At 30.1% G+C, this 13,665-nt stretch overlaps 2 protein-coding genes across 2 annotated transcripts; one reads left to right on the plus strand and one right to left on the minus strand.

The window, feature by feature from the left end:
• Positions 1-1,226: 1,226 nt before the first annotated feature.
• Positions 1,227-10,889, minus strand: LOC140432243 (carnitine O-acetyltransferase-like; the record flags this gene model as incomplete). The annotated part of the gene is made up of 6 exons (XM_072520065.1): positions 10,723-10,889; positions 9,955-10,186; positions 9,478-9,709; positions 8,495-8,648; positions 7,819-7,990; positions 1,227-1,402 (listed from the first exon to the last, which is right to left on the minus strand). Coding segments are annotated over exons 1-6 (990 nt in total), but the record flags the coding sequence as incomplete, so codon positions are not given.
• A 242-nt stretch (positions 10,890-11,131) lies between these two features.
• Positions 11,132-13,645, plus strand: LOC140432245 (reticulocalbin-2-like). The gene is made up of 4 exons (XM_072520066.1): positions 11,132-11,569; positions 11,654-11,801; positions 12,156-12,475; positions 12,790-13,645. The coding sequence occupies exons 1-4, from the start codon at positions 11,235-11,237 to the stop codon at positions 12,959-12,961; spliced, it is 975 nt and encodes a 324-aa protein (XP_072376167.1). The 5' UTR covers positions 11,132-11,234; the 3' UTR covers positions 12,962-13,645.
• The last annotated feature ends 20 nt before the right edge of the window (positions 13,646-13,665 follow it).

The raw sequence follows: 13,665 nt of genomic DNA on the forward strand, positions 1-13,665 counted from the left end.
CGCGCTATCTCAGAGTTGTGAAGAAAAATATCTTAAATTGGTGGAAGCTGATAATTGGAAAAAGTAATTTCATAAAAACAAGGATAACCGAAGCTGAGAAGAAGACATTTGACAAAATTTTGTTAATATAATTTAGTTAGTGTCATAACAATTTCAATTTTGAAGATAGTTTGTTTAAATTTTACATTGTCTATAGAATTTAATTAGTTTCATAAGAATTTCAATTTAAAGATAGTTTATTTTAAATTTACATTAGCTAGTTTAGATATATATGTGTGTTTCATAGTAGATCTAATAAAGATAATTTAAAAAAGTACTTACAAACTAATTCTTTGAGAACCGCGATAAAAACCCTATATATTATATTATTAAAAATACTCATTGCTCATCATTCAAACAAACAATACATCATAACAATATATATATATATTATATATATATATATAACTATATATATATATATATATATATATATATATATATATAATATATATATATTTCCTTGGAAAGAGTGTGAATGGGAGAAATAATTTATTCGTTCGGTTTCTTCATCATAAAGCGTCCATGTCTGCATAGGCGTGGTGTGTTCGGTTTCTTGTGAATGTGACTTTGTTTTATATTTTATTAAATATATTATTATATATTTAACGCGCTATCTCAGAGTTTTGAGGTAAGTTAACAAGCGACAAATAGCAGAATAATATGATTGATGTTATTCTTTTTATACCATTACGATGGATGCGTGGCGGGTCCAAGTAATACACAAAGAAAGCGGAAGTTTATGTCGGTAGAAGAAAAGCGTTTCATTATTTTTTTTTTTGAGAAAGCGATAATGAGAATAAAGCATATCACATTCCAAAAACAAACAAAGCGACGTTAAGGATAATAATAAAAGAAGATTTAAAATATACACCAAACCATCCCGTAAATTTGTCTTAGAAAGAGAAGATTTAGTTTTATGGCGACGAAGATATCTTCGCTCTATTCGTAATTACATATGTTTAAATAAATAATAAATAATTAAAATATTTTGGTACCCCTTTACAAAGGGGAATATCGGTTGGTCGCTTTAAGTGCGATGTTGCCAATTAATCGCCTTCAATTAAAAATTGTTATAGTATAGTAACGTTTTTTATTGTGGAGTTTTTTGGCTAACAATGGACATTTTATCAGTTTATACCTTCCATAAAAATGAATTATTATTGCAAAACGTCAAAAATATTCACCTGTAATGTTTTGTCAAACCAACGATTGGCAGAATTAGCTCTGCTACCGCCACCATGGATGAACTGTTTACCAGCCATTGATCTGCGGCTGTCATTATGTTCGGGCATCGGATTGTCCAGCGCTACCAAAAACAACGACCTTTGAATCTGGTCGACAGATTCTTCGTTGACTGGATCTACAATAAACGGGAAATACAGTTAATTACGTTGAATCTTAGCGCAAAGGTTATCATTCATATTTATACGGATTAAATCAGAAAATGTTATTGTAACGTAGGACCATATAAACGTGCAATGGCTGATGCAGGCGTTTAGCTATGATATTACAATGAATGTGCACGATTTGATTTATTATCTTCAATTAAAATGTGTGCTCGTTCGTTCGACAATGGTGTTGAAACATCTGACCGTGCAGCAGTTGTAGGAGCACTTAGAGAAACTAGATGTAGATTACAGTGGTTCTAAAAAGTCTTTAATAACTATTCAAATAAATCATCATAACCAATTGAGAAGACTCAGAAACCTTCAAATTTAAACATCCAAAAATTCGGCGAAAGGTCAGCAGCTGTGTCATTAGTGGCCCTTGGCTGAGGAATACAATTCCTGACAGGTGCGGTACCACAAAGTCGCAGGCGAAAATCAAATACTGATTTAACCGGCTGTGATACTGCGAATGCTCACCAACCCGTCCGGCAAGCGTGGTGTTTTAATGCTAATATATCCCTCAAAACACAACATGTTGAACTTGAAACAAAATGGGACGATACCCCAGGTGGGTAGAGCTAGCAGCTCAGAATCGCACACCGGAAAACCGGTCAGCCTCACGGATTCTGGGGGAGGCACAACCTCAACAAAACGCGTCAAAATAGTTACGAACAAACAAAAACAGTTACTACTAGCCACATACAACATCCAATCGATGGCTAAAGATAAAAAGGTCTACGAATTAGAAGAACTATCCGAGAAAAAGTGGGATATTGTATGACTGTCAGAAGTGAAAAGAAGATGCGAACAATGCATCTAAACTCTGGAAATCGCCTATACTATATGAAGAAAATAGACGAAACATATGGTGGAGTAGGATTTCTTGTCAAAAAGTATCTCACACCATATATTTCTACATATAAAAGCGTTTCTGATAGAGTAGCTTATATTATAATAGACCTAGATAGTAAAACCAAAATCAAGGTTATACAAGTGTATGCTCCCACAACAACACATCAGGAAGAGGTAGTTGAAATGTTCTACGAAGATTTGATAACAGCATTAGAAGAAAATGATACAAAGTATACCATCATTATGGGAGATTTCAACGCAAAATTAGAGATGAATGGTTATGGCACACGAAATAAAAGAGGAGAAAAATTATATAACTTCTTAGAACAACAAAATTTATATGACATGAACACACACCTCAAGAAACCAGCAAACCGAAAATGGACGTGGATATCTCCTGATAAAAAGACGAAAAACGAGATCGATTACTTCTTGTGTGGAAACAAAGACATTTTTAAAGATATAACTGCTCTCAATCGTTTTACAATTGGCAGCTATCATCGCATTTTAAGAGCAAGGATTCTTGTTAAGCAGACGAAAACCAGTAGAAACAGACCACATAATTATTGTAATCAGATAGATCAAACTAAAATGCGACAGAAGGGAGATGAATACAGAGAAGTCTTAAGAAATGAATTTGAAGAACATTATTAACAAGAATATTCCGACATGAACACAATTAATAAAGAAATGCAACGAAAGCTCTTGAAAGCAGGACTGACTGTTGCAAAGAAAACGAAAAATAAAGAAGACAGAATAAGTGACGGAACAAAACGGTTGATGGAAAAGAGACGCACATTTCTAAGCGAAGGAAAGCGAAACACGGATGGTTTCAAAGAATTGAATAAACAAATAAAGAAGGGAGTAAAGGAAGATTTAAGGATCTACAATGAAAACAAGATAGAAAAAATAATAGAAAAGAACCGAGGCCTGAAATGCTTAAGATCAAACTTAGGAAAGCCTATAAATCAACAGAGGAGTTCACCAGGGAGATGTTACCTCACCAAAGCTATTCACACTTGGACTGGAAGACGTGTTCAAAGATATTAACTGGGCAGATAAAGGAATAAATGTTAATGGAAGAAAACTGAGTCATTTGAGATACGCTGATGACATTGTAATATTCGCTACAAGTTTCGAAAAACTATAGACCATGATGACGCAACTATTTCAAGCTTGGGAAAAAGTAGGTCTTAAGATGAACTTGGAAAAAACAAAAATAATGACAAATACACCGAACATTAGAGAAATAAAGTTGAACGACATAAATTTAGAAACAGTAAGCGAATACATCTACCTGAGACAGATAATCAAAGTTAACAAAGAAAATCAAACTGCCGAAATTACCAGAAGAATAATGTTAGCGTGGGCAGGATTTGGAAAACTGAGTTGGATCTTGAAAAGCACTAAAATGAACAATATTTGAAAACCAGAATTTACGATCAGTGTATCCTCCTTATACTCACGTATGGTTCACAGACGTGGACACTCACCAAGTCTAATATGGATAAAATAGTAAAAGCACAAAGAGCGATGGAAAGATCAATGCTCGGAGTGAGACTTATAGACAAAAAAACAAACAAATGGATTAGAAGCAAAACCAAAATAAACGACGCAGGAGAACATGCTGGAAAATTAAAATAGAGCCTCGCAGGACACAATGTCCGACTAAAGGATAAAAGATGGAACCACGAAATACAACAATGGAGACCATGGTTAGGAAAGAGAAGCAGAGGAAGACCACAAATGAGATGGATTGATGACTTAAGGAAGATCGGAGGACACAACTGGAAGCAAGTGGCGCAAAATAGAAAACACTGGATTGATTTGGGGGAGGCCTATGTCCAAAGTTGGATTACGTAAGGCTGAAGAAGAAGAAATGTAATTCCAACGTCAGATCTATCACCAATTACAGTTTTCAGGTCTCTGCTGCTTGACAGCATAATTAAATGGTCTAAACCCATCTTTAAAACCAGAAGAGTTTGAAGAAATTACTTTCGTTGGCGAAAAATTAAAGCTAAACCCGTAAACATCATTTAGTAATTATCATGCCACTCAAAAGTCAAAACAAAAATAAATTCGCGTGGAAGAATCTTAATTTAGGCAACCGACTTTATGCTTTTGTAATGAGTGTATAGGAAATGTTAAAACTTGAACATTGAAGTAAAAACTTATTTTTGTAAAATAGTATAAAATGTCAGATGTTATGTCAGACATTAGATGTCTTTACTTCATTGTAAGTTTTTTGAAGTTATACTTCTATACGCACGGTCGGCGTTGGAAATTTGCACGGGAGTGAATCTGTGAAACCATTACATATGTAAAATAATGAGTAAGAGAGAGACATAAGAACGCGCTATCTCAGAGTTCTCGAGAATAAAAATATTCCTTTTGTATATATATTTAATATTATAAATATATTATGTTATATATAATATTATATACTTATATAATATAATATATATTAATATTATTATTTATGTGATATGTTTTGTATTATTTAAAATTAAACGTTTATAATTATTTTAGGCTTTTGTATTTCAAAATAATCACTGTTTTACCGAGAACTGTCAATTTTGAAATCCGTTAGTATCATGTTTAATTGGCAAATCTTTTACGTGTTTGGTTCATACGCTGGTGTACGTGAGTTCGAATCCCAATATGAATTTCATTTTTTATTTTTGAAATATTTAAAAACTTCACGTTAATGTTATTAAATAATTAATTAACGTTAATTAAATATATGTAATATACGCAAAAATGCTAAATTTTAAAATAAAATGAAAATTTACAACATAATCTGAGTTGTTGGTTTTTTATTTTTATCTTCGTAAAGTAAGTTATGTATATTGGCAGTTTTAAATACTTATGAATATTGCATTTTAATTTGTATTGTATTATTATATTGAATTATGTTGCAGTGTATTGTATTGTACTGTAATGTATTGTATTGTATTGTAATTTTTATATTAGTAACAAAATAAACAATGAATTTTACCGCAGAGTATGTGTAAAAAATTTTTTTTGCATTCAACTCCTTTTATACATATATGAAAATAAAAATATATATATATATATATATATATATATATATATATATATATATATATATATATATATATATATATATATATATATTTTCATTAGAATATTGAGACAATCCTTCATTTACTATACTCCTATTACAGGTCAAATGTTTATATACAGCAAACGATGCACCATATACCTATATACCTAATTATTTTTCTCTTTCTGCTCTCTCTTACCTATAGCATTAAATATGTAATGATTGTGCAGATTGACTCCCATATAAATTTGTAACGGCGAACGCGTGTATAGAAGTATAACTTCTACCGGCAGTCCCACTGGACTGCCACACCCGCTTTTTTTTTATTAAACTATGGTATACAATACTGCCAACCACTGGGAATTTCCCGTTTAAATTTTAAATAGTAAAACGTTTATCATGATGAATATTGTTCATTATATACCCCCGAACAAATAAGTTTATAATAATATTATCCTTATATTTTAACTCTTTTGTAATTTCCGAAAATGTCAACGTCAAAACTGGTTGATATAATTCATGGACGTATAAACACACATGGACCCAGCAATAAGATACCTTAAACACACACTGTTTTGAAGCTTCGATATTCCTGGACAAGAGGGTAAAGGGAAGTAAAACGGGTATCGATAGACTGTGATACTTCCTCAATGAGCATAAGCGTGCTTGAATTTTTACTCGCGGGGATAATTATTCAGACGTTAATAATTGGAAGTAGTAATAATGTATAAAAACACGTTTTTATAGAAAAAATAAAATACAATTTTATTTGCTTTAAAATTAATACAATAAAATATAGTTGAGCTCAAGTTAATTTTTTAATAGGTATCAAATAATCCTACGATAAAAAAAAACAATTAAAAAATAAACATTTGTCAAATTTAAGTACATACCTATATTTATTGATAATGTGTTAAAACATATTTTTTCAAATTGTGACAAATTTGTTTTAATACAATATCAATAGATTCCACGTAGTAAGGGTTTCTGCTACAAAATTATTTATTGATCATTCCAAAGCTCTTGCTGGCATTTGACATAAAATTATTTGCAAATATACCTACTTATTAAAAAGTAGGCGTGAAAATGTATAAATTATTGGAAAGCTATTTACCGAACAGAAATATTAAAGTAAAAATAGTAAATAGACATAATAGAAGACGTTGGTATAGAAATAAATTTTTATTGATTGCGAAATAAAACAGTATTAGTAAGAACGCTTCTTATGCGCACGGTGTTAGCATCTAAAGTAGTCCTCGTTTCATGATGAATTCCAATTTTAAAATATTTCTCAAGAACCAATTTTAAAAGTTGCATAGAGTGACCATCGAATGCATCTTCATTATACATATGGTTACCAAAATGCTCATAGATTGATTTTGGGGCATTTTGTATGGTTTTATTAATCAAAATATCCATAAGGTTTTTAACTAGTCTGTTGTAGATATTTATAGTTTTATTAAAAAATCTGAAATATTTTTCAGCTTCCTTACAAGATTAAATAACCAAAAAGGATGCTTTTAAAAGGTTTTTAATACTGTTTTCTCTGTTGAAGTTTAGAGTAAGTTTCATCATTAATCAATATTATTTGGAAACCTACATAGAAAAATAAATGAGTTTTATTCATTTCACTAATTTATTGTTAATTCATGAGAAATATTAAATTAAAAAGCTACTAAACAGATCTTTTTAATCAGATGATGTCTATTTACAATTTAAAAATGTCTATACTAATTTCATGAACTAATATCTTGTTCAATACATTAATTAATATGAATAAACCCAATGGTACGCCTATGAAAGACATATTTTAAAATGTAAACACACAGGCTTCCTCAGTTCCTCATCTTAAATAATGTAAACAAACAGTACTTACAAATTAAATGAGACATTGAGATGTAGATATTTCGTTTTTTTTTTGCAAATGCAAAACTGTAGCACCATTATTATAATTTGTTTATTTCACTATTTACAAATATCACTTAAAATACAGCCAAAATATCGAAAAACAACTTTTTCTCATCTTGGGTAAAAAGTAAACAAACATGGACATGACATGGAACAGCATTTGAAGTTTGACGTAGAGCCATAAGACAGAGAAATGTAAACACCGTTGACATTAATAAATAGGTTTCAGTGCTTCTACATATAAAATAATTGGTTGATAATACGCTATTATTAAATGATATTCACATTTGATGTTTTAATTTCAATTAAATATATTAATATAAGTAATAAATTATTATTTTGGTTTGATAGCACCTGTAGAGTATAAAATAAATATAGTAATATTTTCAGCGATACGTGAATAAGATATTTTAATAAAAAAATGTGACAACATTTGAAGGTGCTGAGAATGTGACCTAGTCAAATAATTTTGGCTTCACATTTTTATGTAAATAACTGAGTCCATCTGTGTTTATACGTCCATGATATAATTGAATAAACATCGATATACTGTGAGCTTACCTTTAAGAAGTTCTTCATAAGCCGTACTCCAGTCGTCTCTATTATCGCTGGTCAAAATACCGACGGGTGGGCCGGTAGTTTTGGAGTTTTCCACGATAATGTTAAGCTGATCTATCAGCTCACTTTCGCTTGGAAGTTCTCCATTGCTATTTAACACATCAAGTTTGAAGAACTAAAATTGTAACTCATTTTGTACACCTCGCATATAACATAAACATACTAATCAGTGTTAAATGATATGCTAAATTTATAAAACAATTAAGAAATGATCTGATTTACACAGGAAAAAATCATTTTTCAAAAGACAATACTTTCTATCTAACAGCTTAGTAGCATCATGAAAAGCAGTGACTTAAATTACTAATTGTACCACCTTATTGACCCGATTTAGTTTCGGTTCACTTTAAGCTATTCCACATTTCAAATTTTTCAAGTGTAGCAAATGATTTACATCAAACGAAAAAGGTAATAGGAATAATTTACTTCAGGAAAACAATGCATAAATTAAGAATAAGAATGTTACTGCAAGTGTATTTGAGTTCAACAGTAAAATATGTTTTATTTAAGTCAGATTATTCTTATTGAACAACAAAACTTATTAAACAATCTGCATATTTATCTAATAAAAACAGTTATAAATTAAGACTCAATTAAAATGAATTAAATTTATACTTACATTGTTATTTTTTACTACAACTATATGTTTTGATTGTGGATTAAATTGTAAAGCATCTCTTTTTGGTTTGGGTATCCTACAGGTCCCAAAACGCGCTATCTCAGAGTTCATATCCAGCAGGTCCTTACCCATTTTATCCAGGGGCAATTGTTCACTATAAAAGTATTAGACTCAATTTGTGTGTCAATCACGTTTACAACAAAGTTACAACTTTTAAATTATTAAGTACTTCTATACTTTGAGTGTTTTGTGTTGCCTACATCTGGCATACATAAGTAATGGTCATTATTGTTACTGCATACTATAAATGCTAATACCTTTCTCTTTCTCTCTCCCTCTTTTCTATTAAGACAGTTAAGGCCATATAAGGACATGTGAGCCCTAAAGATTGACTTATATTTTGCCAACATCTGAGAATTTCTCAACCACTAGTTAATGGCTCCTCTCAGGAAACAGGAAGCCTTAATTCACTAGATACCACCAAAACTTTCCATCTTTCGTGGACTTAAGGAAGCAATTATTAAGAAAGAGAAGTGCTGCTAGACTACAGAACTTTCAACTGAGTATTCCGTTCAATTTGGTACTGCATTTTTTGGTGAAGGTTGAAGAATCTACCTCTGAGCTAAGCCTTGACCCCCAAAAATCCAAATATTATGGGAATTTTTGTAGATTACTATACATTTTTGCTTTGTTTGTTGATATTTCATAATAAATGTTCGTGATGGTAGATTAAATTGATGATATTTTTCCCATAATGAGGTTAAACAGAAGCATGCAATTAGAAGATACATCCTCGCTCTGGTTCAGTGTTCAAGATGAATTCACATGTTTTTTCAATGATATTAAATATATTAATGTAAATTATTTTTGAGTAACAAAGTGTTTGTATAAATAATTATTATAATTCTTTTGTAGAAATATCATTGATAACATGCAATACACATTTAAAAGAAATATTGTATAAAAGATATGTAATTAATTACCTCCATATGTTTAAATAATACTCAACAGCAGCCAGTATTAAATTTGCAGTATATTTCAATCTGTCAACTTCATTATTGAAATCTTCAAAGGGAAATACCAGACCGGGGCTGGAGAAAACAACAACAGGATCTCTGTATTCCAAGTAGGCGGTATTCAACCACCATTCCTCTAACCAATTTTCTTGTGATTTAGCCCTCTCAACCAGCAGGTGTTGTAGTTTCTTTCCAATACCTGTCACATTTATAATAAAAATAAATCCAAAATCCTAACAAATTTTCTGAAGAATTACCAGAAGAAAAAAGACAATTTTTAAGAGTGATGTGAATTAATCATGAAGAAATATTGTTCTGTAAGCTTCCACTAGTGTTATTTAAAATATCTCCCTAAAGAACATAACTATAGTATGGACTAGTGAATAAGTTATTTAGTTTTTCTTTTTTTTTACTTTTCAACTAATATAATTTTTCTTTACTTACCATTATCAGAACCAAACTCTGTTAACAATTTCTTTGTATTGGTCAATTCCACTTCATTTAAAAATGGGGTTACAGTCTTAACATACTTTTCAATAGTCTGATTTAATGTAGGTACTGGAAGTGAAGGCAATTGTAAATTGTTTTCAAACAATTTTTTTGTAGCTGCTGTTGACATAACTGCACTATGGTTTACTAGGTATGATACAGCTTGTAATGTTCTTTGTTCCAAAAGCTAACAAAAAAATTTAGATTATTGATGATGGTTTTCAGCTGGTGTACTTAAAGATATTTGTTTATGGACCCTTTAACTTGTTTGTTCGGTCAAATAGATAAAAATAGTAGAAAACAGACTATTCCGTAAATTTATTACTTAAAACATATTGCAAATATTGCTATGATAACTTTTTCAACTGTATTAACTACACCTTTTACTTTCACAAAATAGTTAATGTAATGTTTAATTAACTTACTTAGCAAATTATAAAGAGTCTAATATTTTTACACTTTTTATCTTTCATAACTAAATTTCTATAGGTATCCCAGAATTACCGGCCACTCAAAAAAATCTATTATCTACATTATACAATCCAGTACATTGATAAAAGAAAACATATTGTTCTTTACAAAATGATTTTACAACATTTATTAATGGTTTTCTACAAATTTTTCATAATTTAATTCAAAAATATGCTAACTATTTTAAATATTAAGGAAATTTTTGTACCAAAAAAAATAAATTTTATTCTTAAAAACAATCTGATAGCTTACCAATCTAGGCTTTGACAAAATCATATTTTAATTAGCACAGTAATTGTAGTTGTTATTTCGAGTTCGGCACGCCTTATCGAATTCAAAGGTAAACAACTTTCTTTATCAAAAAGAAAAAATAATTTATATTTTTGTAATTATTCCATTTGAACTTATTTGTCCTTGAAACTTTTTGACGTATCAGCTGTTGACCAGTTGAAAATACAAAGTTCATGAATTAAAATGAAAACTCCTATTTATAGAGTTATAAATTAAAAAATAAAATAAAAATTATAATTAATTATAAGAATTTTTTAATACATATTTTATATTAAAAAACATTTCTAGAAAATATTCGTAGTAATTAAATTTAATGTGCACATTCCTCATTCAAAATTGTTGCCTATATAGAAGAAGAATATGACCAAATATGACGTTTATTTGTTATGACAACTGCTTGACGTTTGATATAAAAAATTTAGATTAGTTTAAAATATTTCAATATATGGTAAGAAATATACAAGAACCCCAAAATGTTTCGTGTATTGTTTTACCTATTTCTTATATTTGCAAACACAATCAACGCAGGTGTAATGCACAGTCATACAAACGAGATTCATAAAGAAAGAGAATCAGATGGGGCTTACAGCCCCCGGAACCACGGTCACTTTTCGGAAGAAGGTGAACATTACAATGAATTTGATCATGAAGCTATTTTGGGAAGCCACAAGGAAGCGGAAATGTATGACCAACTGCCTCCAGAAGAGGCCAAAAGACGTTTAGCAATACTTCTTAAAAAGATGGACCTTAATAATGATAGTCAGATTGAAAGACATGAGTTAAAAGCCTGGATCATTCGTTCGTTTAGGTAAGCTATTTCTGGAATATAGAAGTTTTGAAGACATTATAAACAACTATTTGAATTATTATAATAATGGAGAGTACTTTTTAGTATGCTATCAGAGGAGGAGGCTAAAGATAGATTGGAAGATGCCGATGAAAATAATGATGGACAAGTCACTTGGGAAGAATATTTGGCAGATACTTATGGGCTAGATAGTTCTGAAAATAATATTGACATTGGTGGAGAAAATGAACATGTAAGTTGTTAGTTTTCCCTTAATAACTTGCTGTTTCCTTTTTTAAATAAAATAAAATTAGTAATGTTAAAAAGTATATTTATAATAAAGCACTGAAATGACTTAAGGTTGTGGAAGAAGCTTGAAAGTTTTTGAAATTAAGGCTGCTAGAGGGAAATAGAGTGTTAATAAGTATAAAAATATATATTGGTCGACCACAGAATAAAGGCAGACAGAAAAATGGATAGAATATCTTAAATCAGATCTATAAAAGTATTTATTTACTTAGTATAGTAATAAGTAGTATTTTTTATTTATTTAGTGTCTAACTTATGTTTCCGTATAGATTTTATTCTGTATAGTTTATATTTCTAGCTTATTGAATCGGATAGAGCAATGTGGAAGGCAGCAGATGTGAACAATGATGGTGTTCTGGATGAAAAAGAGTGGGCTCCATTTTCCCATCCAGAAGAATATCCCAGTATGCTTCCACTTATATTAGAACAAACACTGAAAGAAAAAGATACAGATGGAGATAATGGTCTTATTTTTCAAGAATTTGTGGGAGAAAGGGGTACACATATGAGCAAAGAAGATTTACTGACTGAAAAGTCTAAATTTGACTCTTTTGATTCTAATGGTGATGGAAAGTTGACTGGCAATGAAATTTTGTCTTGGGTAGTTCCTAGTAACGAGTAAGTATCATTTTACATTGTGTTTATTGGGTTTCTAAGCAGACCTCAGGTACAAGATATATTGTTTTAATATAACTTTTCACTGAAATAGTTTTCTAAACTGTTACCTCCTTTTTACTGGAGAAAAAGTAATTAATCTATAGAGATTATAATATTTCAATAATAAACATTTAAACCTTTGTTTTAATTGATTCAGGTTGATTTTCTTTAAAAACTGTTGGTGAATTAGTAAAAATAATGGTAGTTGGTAATTACATTATAGACTACTTGCTATATTATGAGCAGAAATACTGTAAATTATTAATTCTTTTCAGTGAAATTGCAGATGAAGAAGTAGACCACTTATTCGCCTCTTCTGATGATACTCATGATGGAGTATTAAGCTTTTCAGAAATACTAGCACACCATGACATATTTGTAGGAAGTGAAGCTACAGATTATGGTGACCATTTGCATAACATTCACCAGTTTGATGATGAATTATGATAAGGCATATATTAGTGAAAATAACTTGTTTGACGTTATGCATACGTGATTTGAATTTGATTAGCTCATTCAGGTGATTTATAGGGTTACCAATACATAATCATTTTCTAAGCACCTTCACTTAGTCTTTCTTTCTTGGATTGTTACTACTTATATGGATCTAATTATGCTATTTCTAAAATTTTCAGATAGTGCTTTTTAAAAATTAGAAATTGTTGTATTTTTTGTTTTATTTTAACTCTTTTTGAATTTTCCGTTCAGTTATTGATTCTTGGTGGTAATTTTCTTTATGTAACCCAACCTTTTGTTAAGTTATCATTAAATTTTATATTGCTCTCTGATTCAGTCTTTCTATTGTTCAGAATATTCATGGTATTCTGAGGTTTTATTGATGTATGCTCTCGAAAGTATCAATTCAAAGCCCTAATCAAAGTTTTTGTCACTATTTTTCAGATTGTAAAGACCAGATATGGCAATTTTAGGTTTTTTTCTTATATAATTTTGGCTGTGGCTCAATTTCATTGAATGTCAGTATTTCAGGATCCTTACATATATTATATTCCTGGACCAAAACATTATTGCAGCATTGTTATAATATATTTTGAAATTATTTAGGTACTGGTCTATCACTGGTAGCATACATGTATGTTATCTCTATAATATAGTCATGAATTAACGATATGTATTACTCTGAGATAGCGCGT

This window comes from Diabrotica undecimpunctata, unplaced genomic scaffold, assembly GCF_040954645.1.
Source record: "Diabrotica undecimpunctata isolate CICGRU unplaced genomic scaffold, icDiaUnde3 ctg00003357.1, whole genome shotgun sequence".
Taxonomy (NCBI): domain Eukaryota; kingdom Metazoa; phylum Arthropoda; class Insecta; order Coleoptera; family Chrysomelidae; genus Diabrotica; species Diabrotica undecimpunctata.

Coding starts and splice junctions, on each gene's coding strand:
- LOC140432245 (XM_072520066.1), top strand. CDS start 11,235: ATGTTTCGTGTATTGTTTTACCTATTTCTTATATTTGCAAACACAATC. Junction 11,802..12,155: donor TTGGTGGAGAAAATGAACAT/GTAAGTTGTTAG, acceptor TTATATTTCTAG/CTTATTGAATCGGATAGAGC. Junction 12,476..12,789: donor TGGGTAGTTCCTAGTAACGA/GTAAGTATCATT, acceptor AATTCTTTTCAG/TGAAATTGCAGATGAAGAAG.